Source organism: Crocodylus siamensis, chromosome 4, assembly GCF_052110815.1.
Source record: "Crocodylus siamensis isolate JL-2025a chromosome 4, ASM5211081v1, whole genome shotgun sequence".
Lineage (NCBI taxonomy): Eukaryota > Metazoa > Chordata > Crocodylia > Crocodylidae > Crocodylus > Crocodylus siamensis.
The window spans coordinates 151,240,506-151,260,863 of NC_143398.1; the positions used below are offsets into that span (position 1 = coordinate 151,240,506).

General features: G+C 46.9%; 1 protein-coding gene across 10 annotated transcripts in view; it reads left to right on the plus strand.

The window, feature by feature from the left end:
* The window catches only part of TANC2 (tetratricopeptide repeat, ankyrin repeat and coiled-coil containing 2), a 780,830-nt gene that overhangs the window by 330,125 nt on the left and 430,347 nt on the right, over window positions 1-20,358 (plus strand). For 8 of the 10 annotated variants that reach the window (XM_090044150.1, XM_090044148.1, XM_090044155.1 and 5 more), the window contains one exon: window positions 17,944-18,015. In XM_090044150.1, the coding sequence (XP_089900276.1) occupies window positions 17,944-18,015 (72 nt within the window). Of the gene's footprint in view, window positions 1-10,369; window positions 10,437-17,943; window positions 18,016-20,358 lie in introns of all 10 variants that reach the window. The other 2 variants (XM_090044146.1, XM_090044147.1) reach the window with 1 other exon arrangement.

A 20,358-nucleotide genomic window follows, 5' to 3' on the forward strand; every position in this document is an offset into this window, starting at 1 on the left:
TACTTTTAATCTTCAAATGCATTCTTCAGCAAAACTGAAATGCTTTTGAGAACACCTATCCAAATGTATTGAATTTCAGCCAAGGTGTACAGCTGTCGTGGTTGCTTCCCTCTGCAATGAATGCAGTGGTAATGAAGGCATAAGAGCAATCTTTATTCAGTCTGGAGATATGAAAGTGCTGAGCTACCACATTCCTTTATCTCCTCTCTCTCTGAAAGTTGATTTACTGTAATCCTTCCCCACCTCCATTAAGCTGTATGACTTGCAGAGTACCTGACAAATATATACCAGATTATAAAACCTATGTAGCAGTTCACACACTCTAATGTATTGTGTTTGAAGATGTGTTGTCTCCATTTAGCCATCTATTGTTCAGTGCTTCAGAGCAGTGCCTCAGGATTTGCCTGACAAAATACCATATTATCTGAGTTTAAATTAAACATGCAGGAAAGCATTATCTTTCATTTGTGTGTATGTACAGAGAGAGAGTGTTAAATTACTATATTGACCTGAATCTAAGACGCATAAAAAATTAAAATGACAAAAAAATGAGATTCCATATATGGAAAATTATAAATTTTCCATATATAGAGGCTAGACCCACATCCATTGCTTTCCCTGTGCCTGTTCCCCTCATCTTGCTTCTCATCCCCACCCCTACGCTTGCAGCATGCCTGCTTTTCTGCAGTATGAGCCAACCTGGGCTGGGGCAAGTGATGTTTCAGCTAAGGCTTCAGCCCTGAGCCAAGGATTTCATAGATTTCATAGACATTAGGGCTGTAAGGGACCACGGAAGATCATTGAGTCCAGCCCCCTGCCCAAAGGGCAGGAAATCAGCTGAGGTCATACGATCCCAGCAAGATAAGCATCCAATTTGCTCTTGAAGGTGTTCAGTGTAGGTGCTTGAACCATCTCCAGCGGCAGGCTGTTTCAGACCTTGGGGGCTCGGACAGTAAAGAAATTCTTCCTTATGTCCAGCTTGAAATGGTCTCGCAGTAGTTTATAACCGTTCAACCTCGTCATCCCTTGGGGCGCTCTGGTGAACAAACATTCCTCCAGGTACTGGTGGTCACCCCTGATAAACTTATAGGTGGCCGTCAGATCACCCCTGAGCCTGCGCTTTTCCAGACTAAAGAGCCCCATGGCTCTCAGCCTGTCATCGTAAGATCTGTTTTCCTGACCTCTGATCATGCGCGTGGCTCTCCTCTGGACTCTCTCAAGCTTCTCCACATCCTTTTTGAATTGTGGAGCCCAAAAGTGGACACAGTACTCCAGCTGCGGCCTCACCAAGGCCGAGTACAAGGGGAGAATGACGTCCCGGGATTTGCTTGAGAAGCATCTATGGATGCAAGCCAGCGTTTTGGTCGCTTTACTAGCTGCAGCATCACATTGAAGGCTCATGTTCATCTTGTGGTCAGTGATGACCCCCAAGTCTCTTTTTTAGCCAGCGTAGCACTGCCGAGCCTGTAAGGATGCTGCAGGTTTTTCCTCCCAAGGTGGAGAACCTTGCATTTTTTGGTGTTAAACACCATCAGATTCTTGTCCGCCCATTTGCTGAGCCTGTCCAGGTCAGCCTGGATCACCCGCCTATCTTCTGGTGTGGATGCTTTACCCCAAAGTTTGGTGTCATCGGTGAACTTGGCCAGTGCACTTCCAACTCCAATGTCCACATCAATGAAGATGTTGAAAAATTTGGGTCCAAGAACTACCTTCTGGGTCTGACCACAGAGCCAGTTTCCCAGCCAGGGGATCGTGGTGGACCCAAGGCCACAATTGGCCAGTTTCACCAAGAGGTGATCATGGGATACCAGATGGAAGGCTTTTTTGAGTTAAGATATATGACATGAATCTGTTTCCCCTTGTTCAGGTGATAGGTCACCTGGTCGTAAAAGGACATGAGATTGGTCAAGCAAGACCCACCCACAACAAACCTGTGCTGGCTGTCCCTTAGGATGTTGGCATTGGCCAGTCCATTAAAGATGGCCTCTTTAATAAACTTTTCTAAGATCTTCCCTGGGATAGAAGTCAGGCTGATGGGCCTGTAGTTAGCTGGATCCACTTTCCTCCCTTTCTTGCAGATTGGCACCACATTGGCCTTCTTCCAGTCTTCAGGCATTTCACCAGAGCACTAGGAGTTTTCAAAGATCGGTGCCAGAGGCTGGGCTATAATGCTTGCCAGCTCCTTGAGTACCCTGGGGTGTAGATTGTCGGGGCCGGCTGATTTGAAGGTATCCAGCCTCTCTAGGTGTTCCTTCATGAGGTCAGCATTAATGGAGGGCAGGGGATCTCCCTCACCCAGACCGCCCTGTCCCATGGCGGGCATGGGTGTCCCATGGGACTGATGAAAGACTGATGCAAACTACCCATTTAATAGGTTGGCTTTTTCCTGGGCATCAGTTGTCAGTTGCCTCATCTGGTTCAGTAGGGGTCCAACGTTGCCCTTGCTTTTCCTCTGGCTCCCCACATATCTGAAAAGGACTTTTTATTGTCCTTGATGCTTGAAGCTAGTTGGAGTTCAGTTGCAGCCTTGGCTTTCCTGGTTTGCTCCCTGCAGGACTGGACCAGTGCAGAATAATCCTCCTTCGAGGTGAATCCCATCCTCCATCTTTTGTAGGCCTTTCTTTTTAGCCTCAGGAGGTCTGCTAAATCCCTGGAAAGCCAGGGTGGCTGCTATGCCCTCTTGCTGCCTTGCCTCCGAAATGGAATAGACTTAGCATGTGCATTGAGGATCGCTCCCTTGAGGAGCAACCACTTTTCTTAAACTCTTCTTGATGGGAGAGCATTTACCCTTTGGAGTGAGAGTTACAGCCTTAACCATCTCACAGCCACCGCTGCAGCAGTTAGTACTTTTTGCAGCAGTCAGCATTTATCCATGTCTGAAACAATCTTTTTTTCATTCTGCCTTCCCCAAAACAAGGTGCATATCTTACTTGGGGATTTGGTAGTGTGTGAGAAAATACCCAGGGTTTGTGCTGCAGTTGTCTCCTATTAGATACATTACTGCTTGTGAGTGCTACCAGGAATCATAGAATCACAGAGAAGCAGGGCTGGAAGGGACCTTCAGAGGTCATCTGAAGCAGGATCATCCCTATCCAAACCATCCTACACTAACCATAATTTAACCTACATAAGACCACCATGAACCCTGACACAACACAGACCAAACAGCCTAACCTGCCACAAGTAAAGCTGGGGAACCATGACAGCCAATGTCCTGCTTCTGTGAAATGTTGTCAGCATATGTTCAAGAGATCCCAAATAGAGGGCCATGCCCCCAGCTACACAGGATGGCAAAACCCCAAAGTCCGTACCGATCGGACAATGGGGCAAAATTCCTTCCTGACCCCAACTCATGTCCCCTCTTAAAGCACCATTTCTGCAAGCTGAACATGCTTAGCTCCTTTGTTGTCCACCTCTGGTCTCTCTCTAAATTCTCCACATCTCCAGATGAGGCCTTGCCAGTGCTGAGTAGAGAGGCACTATCACTTCTTGTGTCTTGCATCTAATGCTTTTGTTGATGCATCTCAAAGCTGCTTTCACCTTTTGTGTGGCAGCATCACACTGCAGACTCAAGTTGGTTCTGTGATCTACCAAGTCTCACAAGTCCTTTTCCATAGTCCTTCTCCTTTTCCCAGGACAGACCCCTGTGGGACACCACTCAAAATCTCCTGGCCATTCTGACATGGACCTGTTAATAATTACCCTTTGGAAATTTGGTGGTGGGTATGCAGTGCCACTGCTTTCCTGCTGCCAAATTTCCAGACCTAAGGGGAGCCCTGCAGACTAGGTGATATAGCATTGTGGCCCATGAGTTGGGGATTGAACATCCTTTATCTAGGGAGTTGTGCACTCTTCTAAATCTTTAGTTTGTCTCAACTGCCTCCCTGAGTTGTAGCTTCTTTTGTTGGTCTGCTTTGCAGCCTACAGCTTGTTCAAAGTCTGTGCATGGCTGCTTTATTGCCTTTTTCTCTTTTGTTGCCTTTTATTTGATTTTATACCTTTCCTCTTGCTGTCCTTCCCCTAGCCTTATGCTTCAGCACTCGGGTTATGACTAGTGCTGTTGTTGCCCCCTCCACCCCCCACCAACATTGTTCTTTTAGCTATACCATATGTCACTACTCAGACAACATACGGATTTGTGAAACTTGTAACAAGTTGTGTCACTTTCTAATTCAGTTCGTCAGCCATAAATGGATTTATCAGGCATCTGACTAGACCTCTTATGTGTATACCATGATCCAAAATATCAGAGGTTGCCTGCTGTGTCTGTACCATTGTATGGACTTGCTTCATGCTTTATTTTTGTCTTTCCCAGTTACTTTCCTCTTGCTTTCTTTTTACCATCAACATTCACAAGAAGAACCCTCCCCCCCGCCCCCCTGTGCCTACTCCTTTCCCCCAAATCCTGTTCCCCTTTTCCATCTTGGAAAACTATGATTCCTGTGTAGCACAGCCATGCTGGGTGTTTGTACTGTCTGGGCAAATGCTACAAATGCTGCTTTTATATTAGGACATGGGGCTCGCTTCACATCTGACAACCAAGTCCTCAGGCTAATGCTGTCTCCATGCTGGTCTCCTTCCTTAGTATCATCAAGTTCAGGCTGTTCTCTGCCTTCCATGTCCCTCTTCAAAGCTAGGTCCCCAATCTGGAGCTTTGCAGCATGTTGAAATCTCTCTCCTCACAAAATATTGGATATTTCCCACCTGCCAATTTACCACGTAGGCTCCAAGACTTTCCAGCTGTCTAAAGGTGGAAACACATGCTGCCTTTCATCTCCTTTGTGACTGTTGTTTTTATGGGGGTACAAAGGACTTTTACTCTGACCCCACCATCCTCACTAGTTGTGTCAGTGGCTAATGAGCAGAGATCCAGTTTTTACATTCACCGTGGAACTATGCAGTAAAACCTGGATTTTCTCTTTTTTAAGGAGAAAAACATGGGAAATGGTGGGTTTTCCCTTGCAGGCTAGCAGAGTTCCAGCCTGTAAGGAGCTGGGGGGAGCGGGAGGAAGGCAGTCAGGCAGGGGGCACCATATGCATATACACGTGCCACTGTGCACACTTCTGCAAGGGGCATGGGGGACACATGACCCCCAGATTTGGGGGGGGGGGGGCGGAATGGGAGCGTGCTGCTCACTGTGGGCTTGAGGTTCCCTTCCCTGGTGCCCTCCCCCTGGGGGACTCTGTGGCCCGGCAGTCTGGACCCGGTGCAGCAGGGCAGAGTGGGGTGGGGAGGTTTGATGCAGCCACTGCTGGCCCCACACTGCCGTAGTGAGGCCCCCCTGCCTGCCCAGCAGCATGGGGGTGGCACTGCAGAGTTGTGCCCCTGCTGCTGCTGGGTGGGCAAAAGGTGCCTCATGGCAGTACAGGGCTCCCGGCAGCATCACCGAGTTTCCCCACCCCTCTCTGCCCTGCTGTACCAGATATTGCCTGCTGGGCTGCAGAGGACCCTGGGGGAAGGCAGCAGGATGGGGAGCCCCAAATCCACAGTGGGCAGCCTGCATCCACCCTCCCCACGGGCTCCGCTTTACCTATGCTGCCTGTGGGGGAGGGTTGAGCTGGGCTCCATGCTTTGCTGCGGCAACTACTGCTGCCTCCCATGGGTGGCAGCTGGGGCTTGGGTGCTCCTGTGGGCAGCGGGGGCTGCCTGTAGCTCTGGCAGCTGGGGACCCCTCTGGTAGGGGTGGAAGGCAGGGGGCTGTGGGTGGACAGTGAGAGGCACCAGTAGGGCCAGGAGTGGGGTGGCTGTGGATGGGGAGTAACAGGCAGCCACAGCTGGATCTGCATCCTGGTGAGTGAAGTGGGCAGGGGGAGGTCTAATTTTCCTTCATAAAAAACACCAAATCTAACAAAATGTAAAGGTATTAAGAATTTATTTTATTATTGTGATTGAGGCACTGGTAGGTTTCCAAATTGCATTGGATATTGTAAACATGTCAATAAAACATTATAGTCAACTGATACCTATATATAATTTTAATCATGGAAAAACATGGATTTGGGGGGCTTTAATTAGAGAATTTGCATTTTTTTTAAACCAGGATCCCCTGCTAATGAGAAAGTGGTCCTATACAAGTTGGTGCCTAATGAAAAAGAGCCACAAAGACTGGACTTTTTGATAACTGAGCCTACTTCGGACCTCCCTGAACTGACCCTTTGTTCTCACTAATTACAGTAGGGCAGCTGGTAGCTAGAACAGCACTCCAAAATGAAATGGGCTTTAGCTAGTTTTTTTTTCCCCCTGGACAGCCAAAAGAGGGAGTTGAGGAGGGGGGCAGCAGAAAAGACAAAGCCTTGGTTTGTGTTCATCTCAGTGAAATGGATGCATGGGAGAGGGCCCTGGATTTTAGTGTGTGCCTTTACTAGCAGTGTCAGAAATTCATCTGCTACTCTCTGTTCACTTTATTCAATGAATATCGAATGCAAGGTGTATTGAGTCAGTTCCATTAATGGCTTGGAGGATGGAATGTAGTGCAGACTTATCTGCTAATGACACCAAGCTGGTGTGGGATACCAGGCACTCTGGAAGATCGGAATAAGATTTAAAAATGTACAAAAGAAATTGTGAAATGACTGGGAAGGCTGTAGTACTACAGACAGGAACATAGGGGGTTATCATAAAATGTAAGCTGAGTATGAGTCAGAAGTGTGCTATTAGATGTTGCTCTAAGAGATACTGATGGCCAGAAGAATCCAATCTCATGTCTGCAGGACACACAAACACCAAGAATGGATTGACTGTGGACAGGAAATCTCAAAGAAATATAGTTACTATTAAGCAGTTGCCCAATCTCCTGTGACTCAGCTGAGCAGCACATTACACATTATGCTTCCAGTCAATGGCACCTTCAGTGTTTTAATTTCCTGTGACTGTATACAACACGGGAGTGTCTTCGGTAACATGATAGGAATCATTGCTATGAAATAAATTATGATTATGTATTTCTTCCCTGTGTTATTTATAGATTAATTTTGTACAATTGCACATACGTTTATTTTTAAAAATAATTTGTTTATTTTTGTCATAATGTGGTAAGGCAGCTCTTCTTGAGTTTGTGAGACAATAAGCCAACTAAAATCCAGAAAAAAAGTTTTAAATGATATTCCTTTGTTCTTAAGAACAAAATGTTTTATGAAAGATTTCAAGAGCCAGGTGTTGGATCTACCCCGAATTCTTTACCTGGGCAATGCATTCTGACTTAATGTATGTTTCATTTTGAACTATTGCGTCACTGTGGATAATTGGAAATGTTGCATAGCTGTTCTCGGGTGGGGGGGATATGGGCTAAAGTACACTTCTCTGTGTAGGCAGTTAGACCTCTCTTGAGGTCCTTTTGTGTTACAGAAAAGTTTCACAAATGGAGGAGTAAAGGGCCAGCCACTTTTTCCAAGTATATAGCTAGAGGGAAGCCTTGGCAAGGGGGTCCCTAAATGTAAAGTCCAGGGATTTGGGGAAGAAATAGGTGCTCAGTCCAAAGGAGTTGGATTGTTTTGAATTTTGTGAAAGTCTTTTCTTTGTACTCCAAATAAGGAACAGGCTTGCCAAAACCCACAATCTACATTTCCTTGTCAAAGGGGAAATGGCACAGTTCTTTTAAAACTGACAGACTGTAAAAACCATTACAGTTCTGATGAACAGCTTGTGAGAATACTGAGTAATTCAGGAAAGAGCTTTCAGACACTTTACTAGTGAGTTATGTTAACTACCTTGCCAGAGTAGATGTAGTAGTCTGTACCAGGGCTGCCCGATTTTGGATTGACCAGGGGCCATATGCAACACCAGCTATGGGCCATATACCACACTGCTTCTCTGGCACCTTGCTGAGTGGTCAGTGCAGCTCCCTCCTTGTTGCTAGCACATGAGTAGTACAAATCTCCTTAGACCAAGGTAAGAGCACTTAAAATTGCATATTAAGGCTCATTAAAGAAGTGTTAAGTGCTCTCTAGCCATCTTAAATTTATGCCACTTTGGGCAAGGGTTACCTTTGAGCTGTGCTCCACAGCTCCAGTTAAATTAATTTCTGGCTGTTCACCTGAGATAAAACCATCAATTTGCAGTCTTCTGGTATCTTAGGAGGCACTGCTTTGAGGTGGACTAATTATCATCCAGGACTCTACAGCCCTGGACTGACAGCTGGGGACAGCTGAGTGAGTGGGGAGGGAGGAGAAAGGAGAGAAAGAGGGCAGGGGAGCCAGAGGGAGGAGGGGCGTTGCCAAGCTGCCGCAGGAGAGGTGGGCAGGTCTGGCAGCTCCACATGTCACAGATCAGGTTCATGTTGCCCCCACTGGGCCCTGCAACTGCCCAGTAGCTCCCTGTGAGAGAAGTGGGGCAGGGATGGGTAGGGGTTTCAGGGAGCTGGTCAGCAGCTCCCCCTGTGCCTGGATCAGACCTGTAGCTTTCCCACAAGGCCCTACAGATGCTGACCAGCTCCTGTCCCCCTTTCCCTTCTGCCCACTCCCTCTCTTACCCCTTTTACCCACAGAAAGTTTCTGGTCAGGGGCAGAGTGCACTGGGGCCTGCATCTTGTCATGTGGGGGCAGCACAGGTAGGGGTGGGGAACCCCCCCCCCACCATCACCACCACTACTGCCACTGCTGCTGTTGAGCTGATTGGGGTGGTAGTCCAGGGGTTGAGGGGCTGATGAGAGGTAGGATGGGGAGGAATCATAGCTGATTCAGGGGACAAGGGATGATTAGGGCAATAGAGGGGTGATCCAGGGGTAAGTTTGATCATGGGCCAGGGGTTGATGTGGGGGCCAGTGGAGGGGACTGTTTGTTGGGGTAGGGGCAACAATCCAAGCAGTGCAGGGGGGGGCTCTTCCCCTCCCCTTCCCCACTGGACTACTTTTAGGGATCTACCTTAACCATGTCAGAAGTGCACTGAGCTGCAGCTGCTTAATTTTGCTCTTTTTGACATGTACCCCCCACGCCCGCAAACCATCCCCTCCATTGATTCTGAGGGGCTCTGGCACCCTCACTGCTTGGTCCTGATTGACCATGGTTTTGCCTCCCAGCTGATCAGCAGCAAGGAGTAGGGCCACCGGGGCCCTTCTGCCAGTTGGTGGCAGGAGACAAAAACTACGATATATGTAAAATGGTGGTTTTTGCCTCCTGGCTGATGAGAACTGAGTTGTGGAGCTGCCAGAGCCCCTCTGCCAATCAGTGAAAAGAACAAGATGAAACAAGCTACTGTGCAGTACACTTCTGGCACAATTTAGGTAGATCCCTAACTGTACTGTGTCTAGGGAGCCAGCAAGCAGGGCAAGCATGAAGCTGACTTGGCAGCTTCCACTCATGTCCTTTCTTGCCGGTCCTCTAGGCTAGGGGCAGAAATTACACATAAACCAGTATAAGTGATCAGAAAATTCAAATTTTGAATTTGAACACAGGAGAAGTTCAGTACACATAAATTGCTTTCAAAATGGCCCAAACCAATTTAAGATGAACCTGGATGGATGCAATAGCAGACTTAACTGATTTAGGTTAAATCAGTTTATTAAACTTCTATCCTAGATTCCCTCCAGATTCAAGTTAACTCAGAGTCCCCCAGTATCCCAAGATGTTTTGCATCTCACCCCAAACCTCCACACAGGATGGGCAACCTAGTCGTGGCCCAAACTGTTTGCTCCATCAGAACAGGGAGGTGTGCCTTACTGCCCACCCCGCTCCTTCCCTATCTTACGGCCTGGGCTACTACAGGCATGTGGCTGCATTTCCAGAATCACAAATGAATGTCTGTTCACTTGCTCATCATTTCAATCTTCGCAGCTTAGATTAACCTGCAAAGATTGAATCAATTCAGCCTTGACGGTCTGTACTTAGCCCTGCCGGCAGGTCTGAGCACTGTAGGTTAGAGAAGGTATTACCTTAACCCTTCATCTGTGAATGCTCATAGCACATGCTAACTTAACGCAGCTTAATATTCCTTAGAGTTAGCACATGCTAGTTGTGATGTGTAGTTTCACCTGTAGAGGGAGAGAGAGAGTGAGTGTGTGTGTGTGTGTGTTGGTATTTGTCCACTAGTTTAAGTATTTCTTCTTCCCAAGAGTTCCCAAGTTTTGGGGTGTTGTTTGGGGAATTCTATCTGTAGGTTGTTGGTCCGTTGACTGTAAGCAGCTCCGAACCTTTTGGATAGGGTAGGATATACATTTAATAAATAAATTCTGGTTGTATAGGTTTATAAGGACCTTCGTGAACTGTACCTGGTTCTGCTCAAGAATGCAAAAAGGAAAAGTTCAGATGAACATGGTTCATAATTTACTTGTCTTCTGCCTCCCTTTCCCACCAGCCAACAGAACTGACCACTTGGAAAAAGGTGGTGCATACTGTATCATTATCCACTACTACACATGCTCCACGTACCTTATAGCCCTCCAGAACAGGGAGAAGCATTAAGCGTAACTTAACCCCTCAACATGGAAGATCCTTAATTACAGGTTCAGTATCTTTTAAACTATATTTCAATCATAGACTAGTATATTAGAGAGAGTACTCAGTTCTTTTAAGATAAATCAGTGTGAAAGGCAGTTTAAAGAAGGGAAATATAACTGGTTATATGCTTTCATTGCTGTTCAAAAGCATTTAACTGAAATAACATCAATCTACTTCCACAGTTACTTGAATGTTGTGGAAAAGCAGTGTCTGAAAAGGTATTATCTGAACCTAAAAATAACTTTACCCCTTAAAAAGCAATTTAATGGTACCAAATAATCCCCCATTCCTTTTATTCTGTTTTTTTTTTTAATCTTAATTAAATTTTGAAGATTTATTTCAGTGCTACATGGTAGAATAGCCTATAAAAGTTAAGTGGTAGTAGCTTTTGATATTGCAGTGATGATGCATTTGCCCTTTTCTTACAGATTAGGAAGTTTCTTTATTTTTTCTCCCCAAGTACTGTGACATTTCCTTACGGCACTTTGTCTTCATAGATGTTTCATTCAGCTAATTATCATCTTGAATTTTGTTTTTTCTTTTATTGACTCAAGTGCTTATTTGAAACTTCCTAACTTACGGGGTGTCAATCTAGGCTTGAGAGTTGATCATCATCAGGTCTGCAGGCAAAACACTTTGCAAAAAGGAAGTAAACCTATTTTCCAACATAATTTTATATAACTAGTAAAAATGTAGATATTAGCCTCCAGTCCTCACTTGTATTATTTCATAGATTTCATAGACATTAGGGCTGCAAGGGACCTCGGGAGATCGAGTCCAGCCCCCTGCCCAAAGGGCAGGACGTCAGCTGGGGTCAGAGGATCCCAGCAAAATAAGCATCCAATTTACTCTTGAAGGTGTTCAATGTAGGCGCTTGAACCACCTCCGCTGGCAGACTGTTCCAGACCTTGGGGGCTCGGACAGTAAAGAAATTCTTCCTTATGTCCAGCCTGAAACGGTCTTGCAGGAGTTTGTGACCGTTCGACCTCGTCATCCCATGGGGCGCTCTGGTGAACAGATGTTCCCCCACATCCTGGTGGTCACCCCTGATAAACTTGTAGGTCAGATCACCCCTGAGCCTGCGCTTTTCCAGGCTAAAGAGTCCCATGGCTCTCAGCCTGTCATCGTAAGTTCTGTTTTCCTGATCTCTGATCATGCGCGTGGCTCTCCTCTGGACTCTCTCAAGCTTCTCCACATCCTTTTTGAATTGTGGAGCCCAAAACAGGACGCAGTACTCCAGCTGCGGCCTCACTAAGGCCGAGTACAAGGGGAGAATGACGTCCCGGGATTTGCTCGAGAAGCATCTATGGATGCACGCCAGCATTTTGGTCGCTTTACTAGCCGCAGCATCGCATTGGAGGCTCATGTTCATCTTGTGGTCAATGATGACCCCCAAGTCTTTTTCTTCTGTAGTGCTAACCAGCGTAGCACTGCTGAGCCTATAAGGATGCTGCAGGTTTTTCCTCCCAAGGTGGAGAGCCTTGCATTTTTCGGTGTTAAACACCATGAGGTTCTCGTCTGCCCATTTGCTGAGCTTGTCCAGGTCAGCCTGGATCACCCGCCTATCTTCTGGCGTGGATGCTTTGCCCCAAAGTTTGGTGTCATCGGCGAACTTCGCCAGTCCACTCCTGACTCCAATGTCCACATCGTTAATGAAGATGTTGAACAGTATGGGTCCCAGGACAGAGCCTTGAGGGACCCCACTGGTCACAGGGCACCACGATGAGTGACTGCCATCAATCACAACCCTCTGGGTCCGACCACGCAGCCAATTTCCCAGCCAGCGGATTGTGGTGGAGCCAAAGCCACAACTGGGCAGTTTGGCCAAGAGGTGATCATGGGATACCAGATCAAAAGCTTTTTTGAAGTCAAGATATATGACATCAATCTCTTCTCCCTTGTCCAGGTGATAGGTCACCTGGTCATGGAAGGAAATGAGATTGGTCAAACAAGACCTACCCGCAACAAACCCATGCTGGCTGTCCCTTAGAATGTTAGCCTGGGCCAGTCCCTCAAGGATGGCCTCCTTAATAAACTTTTCTAAGATCTTCCCCAGGATAGAAGTCAGGCTAATGGGCCTGTAGTTAGCCGGATCCACTCTCCTCCCTTTTTTGAAGATCGGCACCACATTGGCCTTCTTCCAGTCTTCGGACACTACGCCAGAGCGCCAGGAGTTTTCAAAGATCTGTGCCAGGGGCTGGGCTATGACGCTCGCCAGCTCCTTGAGTACCCTGGGGTGCAGGTTGTCAGGGCCAGCTGACTTGAAAGTATCCAGCTTCTCAAGGTGTTCCTTCATGAGGTCAGCATTGATGGAGGGTAGGGGATCCCCCTCACCCAGATTTCCCTGTCCCATAGCAGGCATGAGCATCCCGTGTGACTGATGAAAGACTGACGCAAAGTACCTATTTAATAGGCTGGCTTTTTCCTGGGCGTCAGTTGTCAGTTGCCCCATCTGGTTTAGCAGGGGTCCAACATTGCCCTTGCTTTTCCTCCGGCTCCCCACATATCTGAAAAAGGACTTTTTGTTGTCCTTGATGCCTGAAGCTAGTTGGAGTTCAGTTGCAGCCTTGGCTTTCCTGGTTTGCTCCCTGCAGGACCGGACCAGCGCGGAGTAATCCTCCTTGGAGGTGAATCCCATCCTCCATCCTTTGTAGGCTTTCCTTTTTAGCCACAGTAGGTCCGCTAGGTCTCTGGAGAGCCAGGGGTGCTGCTGTGCCTTCTTGCTGCCTTTCCTCCGTGTTGGAATAGATTTAGCTTGTGCACTGAGGATCGCTTCCTTGAGAAGCAACCACTCTTCTTGAACTCCCAACTCCCTGGGGTCATGGTCCCTGAGGGCCTGACCGACTAGCCTCTTGAGCTTGTCAACGTCGGCTTTTCTGAAGTCAAGGACTTCTGTGTTGCTGACTGACTTGCCAGCTTTACGGCGGATGGTGAAGGTGATCAGCTCGTGGTCGCTGTCACCCAACTTCCCATCAATCACTAGGTCGCTGATAAGGTCGTCCTCCATAGCTAGTACCAGGTCAAGCAGCGCTTTGCCTCTCGTTGGCCTATAGACTTCTTGAGTCAGGTAGAGGTCATCCACGCAGGAGAGAAAGCTTTGCACCTGCTCAGATTTAGCTGAGTGATCTTCCCACGAGATGTCCGGGTAATTGAAGTCACCCATAACAAACAAGGTCCTGGAGCAAGCAGCCTCAGTCAGTTCCTGGGCGAACTCCTGGTCAAGCTCGTGACTTTGAGTGGGAGGTCTGTAGTAGACGCCCACCGTTGTCCCCTGTGCCGAATTCCCCACGAATTTTTACCCAGAGGGTCTCTCGCTGTCCATGCCGCTCGCCAACATCAGCTTGCAGGGACATGTAGCTTTCCTTCACATAGAGAGCTACACCCGCTCCCCTTTTGTCAACACGATCCCTCCTGTACAGGGTATAGCCCTCTATCCCTGTGGTCCAGTCATGGGTGGAGTCCCACCAGGTCTCCGTTATCCCAATGACATCATATTTCTTTGCACTGAGCAGGAGGACGAGCTCGTCCTGCTTGTTGCCCAGGCTCCTGGCATTAGTGTACAGGCAGGCAAGTGTGCCCTTGGGGGCTCTTGCCTTGCCCACAGATTGTGCCAGGGCTGGGGCAGGGGTGGGCTCCCTTAAGTGCCCCTTTAAGTGCCTTGGTCTGCTGGCTTTGCAAGGGTCGTTCAGCGGGCCAGCAGGGGCAGTAGTCCCCCCATCCCCCAGCAGGCTTAGTTTAAAGTCCGGTGGAGCAGGTCAGCCAGCCTGGCTGAGAAGAGCCTCCTCCCCAGGGGAGAGAGGTGGAGGCCATCTCTTCCCAGCAGCTCGCTGCCTCTCTCTCCAAAGAGCGGGCTGTGGTCATGGAAGCCAAAGCCTTCCCGATAACACCAGCGCGGCAGTCTTTGGTTCACCGCATGGATCCTTCTCTCCCTCCTCAGCCCATAGCCCGAGACTGGGAGGATCGACGAAAACACCACCTGAGCTCCCAGACCCCTAAGCCCCACTCCCAACTCCCTGTAGCACCTCATGACCTGGCTGGGGGTGCTCTGAGCCGTGTCATTGATGCCCACATGAATCAGGAGCATGGGGTAGTGGTCTGTAGGCTGGAGGAGCAGCAGGATCCTCTCCGCAATGTCTCGGATGCGGGCCCCCGGGAAGCAGCAGACTTCCCGGGCTAAGGGGTCGGGGCGGCAGGTTGCCCCCTCAGTGCCCCGCAGGATGGAGTCTCCCACAACAAACACCTTTCGCTTTGTCTTGGGGAGAGCGGGGCCAGTAGCTGCGGTCGAGCCTGGGTTGCCTGCGGGAACTGGCAACTGTGTGGGCTCTGCTGGGGCTACAAGGTGCGAACCTGTTGCTAAGCTCCGGCGGGGCAGGGGCCTTGGTGCGGCGGGCCTTGGGGCCCTTGACCACCTTGGTCCATGCCCCTGACTGGGCAGAGCGGGAGGTCCCAGAGTCCTCCTTAGTCGCGAAGGGAGACAGAGCTCTCCCCTGCGGCTCCCGGGGGAGAAGGGCCTGGCAGTAGGAGTCTATCTCCTGCTCGCAGTCCCTGATGGCACGCAGTCTCTGGACTGTGGCCTGGAGCTCCTCCAGCTGGCGCGCCAGAGACCCCAGTAGGGAGCAGACCCCACAAGGGGAGGTGGCCATGCTCCCGGGCCCCAGAGCCTGAAAAAGCGACAGGCACCCCCCGCAGCCAAGAGCCAGGGGCTCTGTCTGCGTGGAGCCCGGAACCATGGGCTCCGTCTGGGTGGCCGTCTCTGAGGCGCCCAATGGGGGCGCCGCAGAGCCCGAGGGGACCCTCAGCGTGCGGCGCGTGCCCATCTGTGTCATGCCTCTGGTAGGCTGGCTACGGCGGCGGCTAACTACTCTGGGGGGGTCGCAGGCAGGGTCTTGTGCCCTCCCACGCCCTCCCCTGCGCGAACTCCGCGCTAACTCAAGCGCCTGTTTACGCAGCCTGGTCGCGCGGCTCTGGTCGCGTGGCTCCCTGGGGGGCTGGGCCAAGTAGAGGCCTGGTGTGGGGGCTTGACCCGGCCCAGCACCAGGCAGCGGCCTCCTCCCAGGGAGCGAGGAGTTAACCCCTTCCCACCATGAGCCCGCTTACCTCCGGCTGTGCTGGGGCTCGGCAGGGGGCTCGGCGGCTGCTGAGGGGGTGTCTGGGGGGCTTCGGGGGAGTGGGGGCGCAGCGGGCTTCACCCGCGTGTCTCTCACCGCTCCAGAGCCTACCTGAGTGTGAGTATTAGTCAATTTGTACCATACCAGAAGTATGAAGAAGGCCTGAACTTAGCAGTAGGATAACTCTGGGGCCTGGTGGATCCTCATGTGCTGGGTACAGCCTTATTGGGTCCTAAGAAAAGAAACATGACAGAAAAAGTGCTATAGCTGGGGTTCCTTTATGCCCTTGTGATACCTAGCTGCTGTAACAGCACCTCAAGCCGGAAACAGTAGATATCTTATAGAAACTGTCAGGCTGTTCTGATGTGGTTTGGGAAACCTGTGCAAACTTTTCTTAGGATCATGGAACAGTACAAAGGTGATTTAAAAATCCTATTTTCCCACCCCCATAACATCTAGCTGCCCGTACAAGCACACTATACATTTCTTGTACACAATGGAGGACACAGGCAATTTGGTGAGTAAAAAGCATGATGCCCATTGTTTACATGTATTGCAGTTCCTACCAGAGAGATGGTTGGTTTTTGTTTGTTTGTTTTGAGATTTTACCATATTCTATTGGTATGCTCTTATTGAAGTGTAAGAGCTCTCTCAAATAGGAAGAAACTATTTTTTTACATATAGTGCAAGTTGAAAAAGTACAATTACTTTATGAGTAAAAGCTTTTAAATACTTTAATGTAATTTTGTACTCTTACTGCAACCAAAGTTTTATCTTGTTTATATACAAGAAGTTACTGATTCTATCTTAAAATTCTTAGGTAAAACTCTCATTAAAAATATATATATAATTATCTCTCCTGAAAGGCAATAAAAGGTTTACCTGGGTAATGACTTCTAGATGAGATAGTTAGCCATGATAGTCTGAAGTCCATTAGAAGGCAGGATAGATGTGTACCTTTTTAGACTGTCTAAAGATGTATAGAGGGAACACAGGTTTACATGAACCCAAATTCACATAAGGGCTTCTGGATTACATCCTATATTTTGGCAATCAGGACTCGTAGTAGAGACGATATCTTTTATTAGACCAACAAGATTTGGTTGCAAAAAAAGTCTTTTATTGCAAGCTTTTGGGCACAAACACCCTTCCTCAGGCACTGAAGAAAAGATAGTAAAAGTTATCTTAGGTAGAAATGGAAGTTCGTATTTCATAGGATTTCACAGAGGAGTCAATAGATGGAAAACTCTTCTGGGCAGTCAGTTCATAGCTGGTATGAAGCCTCCCACCTCCTATGAGGATCTGTGATGATGCAGATTACCTTGAAACAAGGACAGGAGCAGGATCTCAGGTTTCAAGTGGGCACAGTTGCTTCCTGCTTGGGAAAATATGAAGATTTCATCTAAAAAAAAAAAAAATTTCATTAATAAAAAAAAAAAAAGCAGAAAGATTTTTTTTTTTGGCAAAAATCTTGTGGGTCTAATAAAAGACATCATCTCTACTACGAGTCCTGATTGCCTTTTTCTCTAGACCAATATGGCTACAACCTGGATACTTGATCCTATATTTCATGCATTTATATATGTTTTCTTTGTAACATTGTGCACAGTTTGATTAAAGGAAATTTTGAGGCTATAGTATATTTTTAGTTCCTTACTTCCTCTACGACATGTTTATTTCATATGTTCTCAAATATTTCTATTGATGTTTGTATCCTGGTTTGATGCATTTTGCCTGTTTTTGTTTCTAATCTGGTCAGCTGGTCAGTGGTGGCATATAATTAGTTGTATAACATTTTTATGATGTCCATCCCAGCATCTGTCCAGCAAGATCTAGGTGTTTCTGTTTACTGCTGCAGATCTTCTAAACTCTTTCATGAGTAGATTTTTTTAAATGTCTTTTTTTTTGCTGATTATTTAAAGAATTGTTTTCAAAGGAAACAGTATTTTACATGCTGTTCTGGCAAGTATAGACCTATTTCAAACATGTTCAGGGTTTTTATATTTTGACAGAACTGTTCAAAACGAGGGAACTAATTGCCTCATGAAAAAAGCACAAGTGGAATTGTGATTTCATATGGAAGTCTTGTGGGGTCAGCAGGGAAAATTTAGAAGTACATCTCTTTTTTTTTTTAGTTTATGCACCTGTGAAGATCTTCTGAATTCAAATTGTTGGAGGTAGTACACAAATGAAAAGAAACAGCAGAGGTCTCAGTCAGCAGTTTTGTTCCCTCCATCTCCCCTCCACACACACTTTTTTTTTTTTTTTTTTTATTATATTAAATACAAGATTCACCTGTTTTCCTGCTGTTCCCAGAAGATAAATGATGGTGATCAAAAAAACTTACATCTACCCAATCTATCCATTGTGCTGATGTACTTCTGCTGTTTTGGTTCTCATTCAGATGGAGGGAACGAGGAGCCACCAGACCGGAGACAAGCAAGTGTAGATTCCCGCCAGAGTCGATCTGGGCAAGGTAAGTGCTCATATTGTTCCTATCATTTAGCCTTTTATGCACTGTTTTTGTATTTCAGAAAAGCATCCGTATCCCATTTACTGCACTTTTTATTGTAATTTAAACATGCATCATGTTGACAACGATCAGAGACACGTACATATTAGTATTATTTAAGAGCTGGAATGAAGCTGGAATCATTTGTGGTGCACTGGATTCAGTATTTTTGTGGGAGTCTTTTAAATATATACAGTAAAAGCTGCACTATCTGGCACCTTACAGGTCGTCATGCTCTGTTAACTGGCAGCAGGTTGGCTTGTAAGGGAAAAGCGAAATTGGAAGTGCCCACAGTGGCACTTCTGGTTTCACTGAGCCCCCATGGCCCAGGGAAAAGCAGTCAGCACTGCCGAGCCCCCACTGCCCTGGAGTATAGCAGCTTGTGTGGGGCCCCCCTCCATATCCCTTGAGTCCCGTGGGGCTGGCGGGAGGGGTGGCAGCGGCCTGAACAGGCAAAAACGCCTGTTTGGGCCGCTTGGTTAACCAGCATATTTTGTTATCCAGCACCCCCCGTTCCCCATGGTTGCTAGATAACAAAGCTTTTACTGCATAAAGTTAGTTATACAAATGGGCCCCCTATTTTCACCCTTGTTTACAGGTTTCAGAACACAGAGAGAAAGAACTCTCCCTACCAATCCTCAGAATAGTGGCAGATGCAATATGTGGCTATCTGTCTTCTACTTCCACCTCCAGAGCACATTGGCTCTGAGTAATGAGCCTTGTTTTCCCCACAAAGCTCCCTTACATTAGGGCACAGGGGCAGAGCAAATTCTTTTCTTCATCCCTCATTCAAAAGCAGCACATGCTTTCTTTTCAGCAGGGTTCTCCACCCTCAAGGACACCCTCCACCATCAAGGACAGCAATAAGCATCCATATTGTATTTCAAGAAAACAATACTACAGTGAGACTAGTAATGAGTCTTTGGCTTTTTTTTCCCTACGATATTGAAGGACTTTCCAAAGCCCTGATGTCTGAAGTCTTGCTTGGCTGGCATGCTATAGAAACATGACTCATTAATAGGCTTGAGCTTTCAGGATTTCTGCACCAAATTCCAGCAGTAATTCTGCATTACTTTTTCCTCCTCAAATCTGTTATTGTCATAGAGTCATAATGATTTATTGAAGTGACATTGACTCCAGTGTAATTTTTCTGTTCTTTGGTGGTGCTCCAGTGTTGCCAGCAGAGTATTATATTGGCAAGAACATTCTGAGTGATTGAGACCTGCAGTCAAATGTTGAGAGATTGGAATTTAGAACTAAAGCTACCAAACTTTGTGAAATGGCAGTAATTGATACAGATTTGTTACAAGTCATAATTTCTTTGGAATTTTATTTTTCAATTAGTAAGAACAGAAATTTGATTAGGGAGAAATAATGAAATCTATTTACAGTATACCCTTTCAGAGCTAGGCTGGTTTCCTGGACATTTGTTAGAGTATAAAAGATCAGTAATAGCTGATTACAACTTGTTCTCTTCAAACTACTCTCCGTACAATGTTCCATTGCTGTTACTGCTCATACTGTTAGTAATATACTGTTAATTGTGCAGTGAGGGTCTTGAATACTTTCTATGTATTTTCCCTTAAGTTGTTTGATTTTTTTTTTTTTAAATGGAAGTATGTTTATCGAAAATTAGACATGCACATGAATCACTAGACGTTTTCACGTTGATCAAAAATGTTACTCTGTGGACAAAGGGTACATTGTTTGCAAGTATGTCCTTGGTGAAAAACACTTAATACATGTATATTACACACATAAAATATTGGAGAAAGCATTATAAAAGTTGTAGAATGAAACATTAAAAAGAAAATGTTATGAAAATTTGTAATGTGGACAAGTAGATTATTTTTTCTCTAACCTTTCTCTCAGAAAGAGTTGAATTGAACCATTTTGATTTAAATTCACTAAGGCTGCTTGCAGACGTTAAACCTCTCCCCTTCCCTTACCACCCCTGTCCAAAATAAATTACAAAAAAAAAAAAGTACTTCAGTGGAAGAAGCAGCGCATTACTTTGACCCAGCTCTGCAGCAGCTGTATAGATCAAGTGCTTCACCAGGGCTTTTTTGCACTTTAGCTAAACCCGATTCAATCAGCTGTTAGATAAAAGTACCCAAAAAAGCCCTACTAAAGCACCTGATCTTTACAGACATCAGGCGAGCTGAGTCCAACTAAGTCACTGCCTCTTTTGGGCATGCACAAAGGTTGGCATGGGAAAATGCTGAACTTGAAGTAAAGTACAGTTTTTTCGGTGGGAGGCGGGCTGGAAAGGGTGTTTGTTTCATAGTTTGTAGGGTCAGAAGGGAC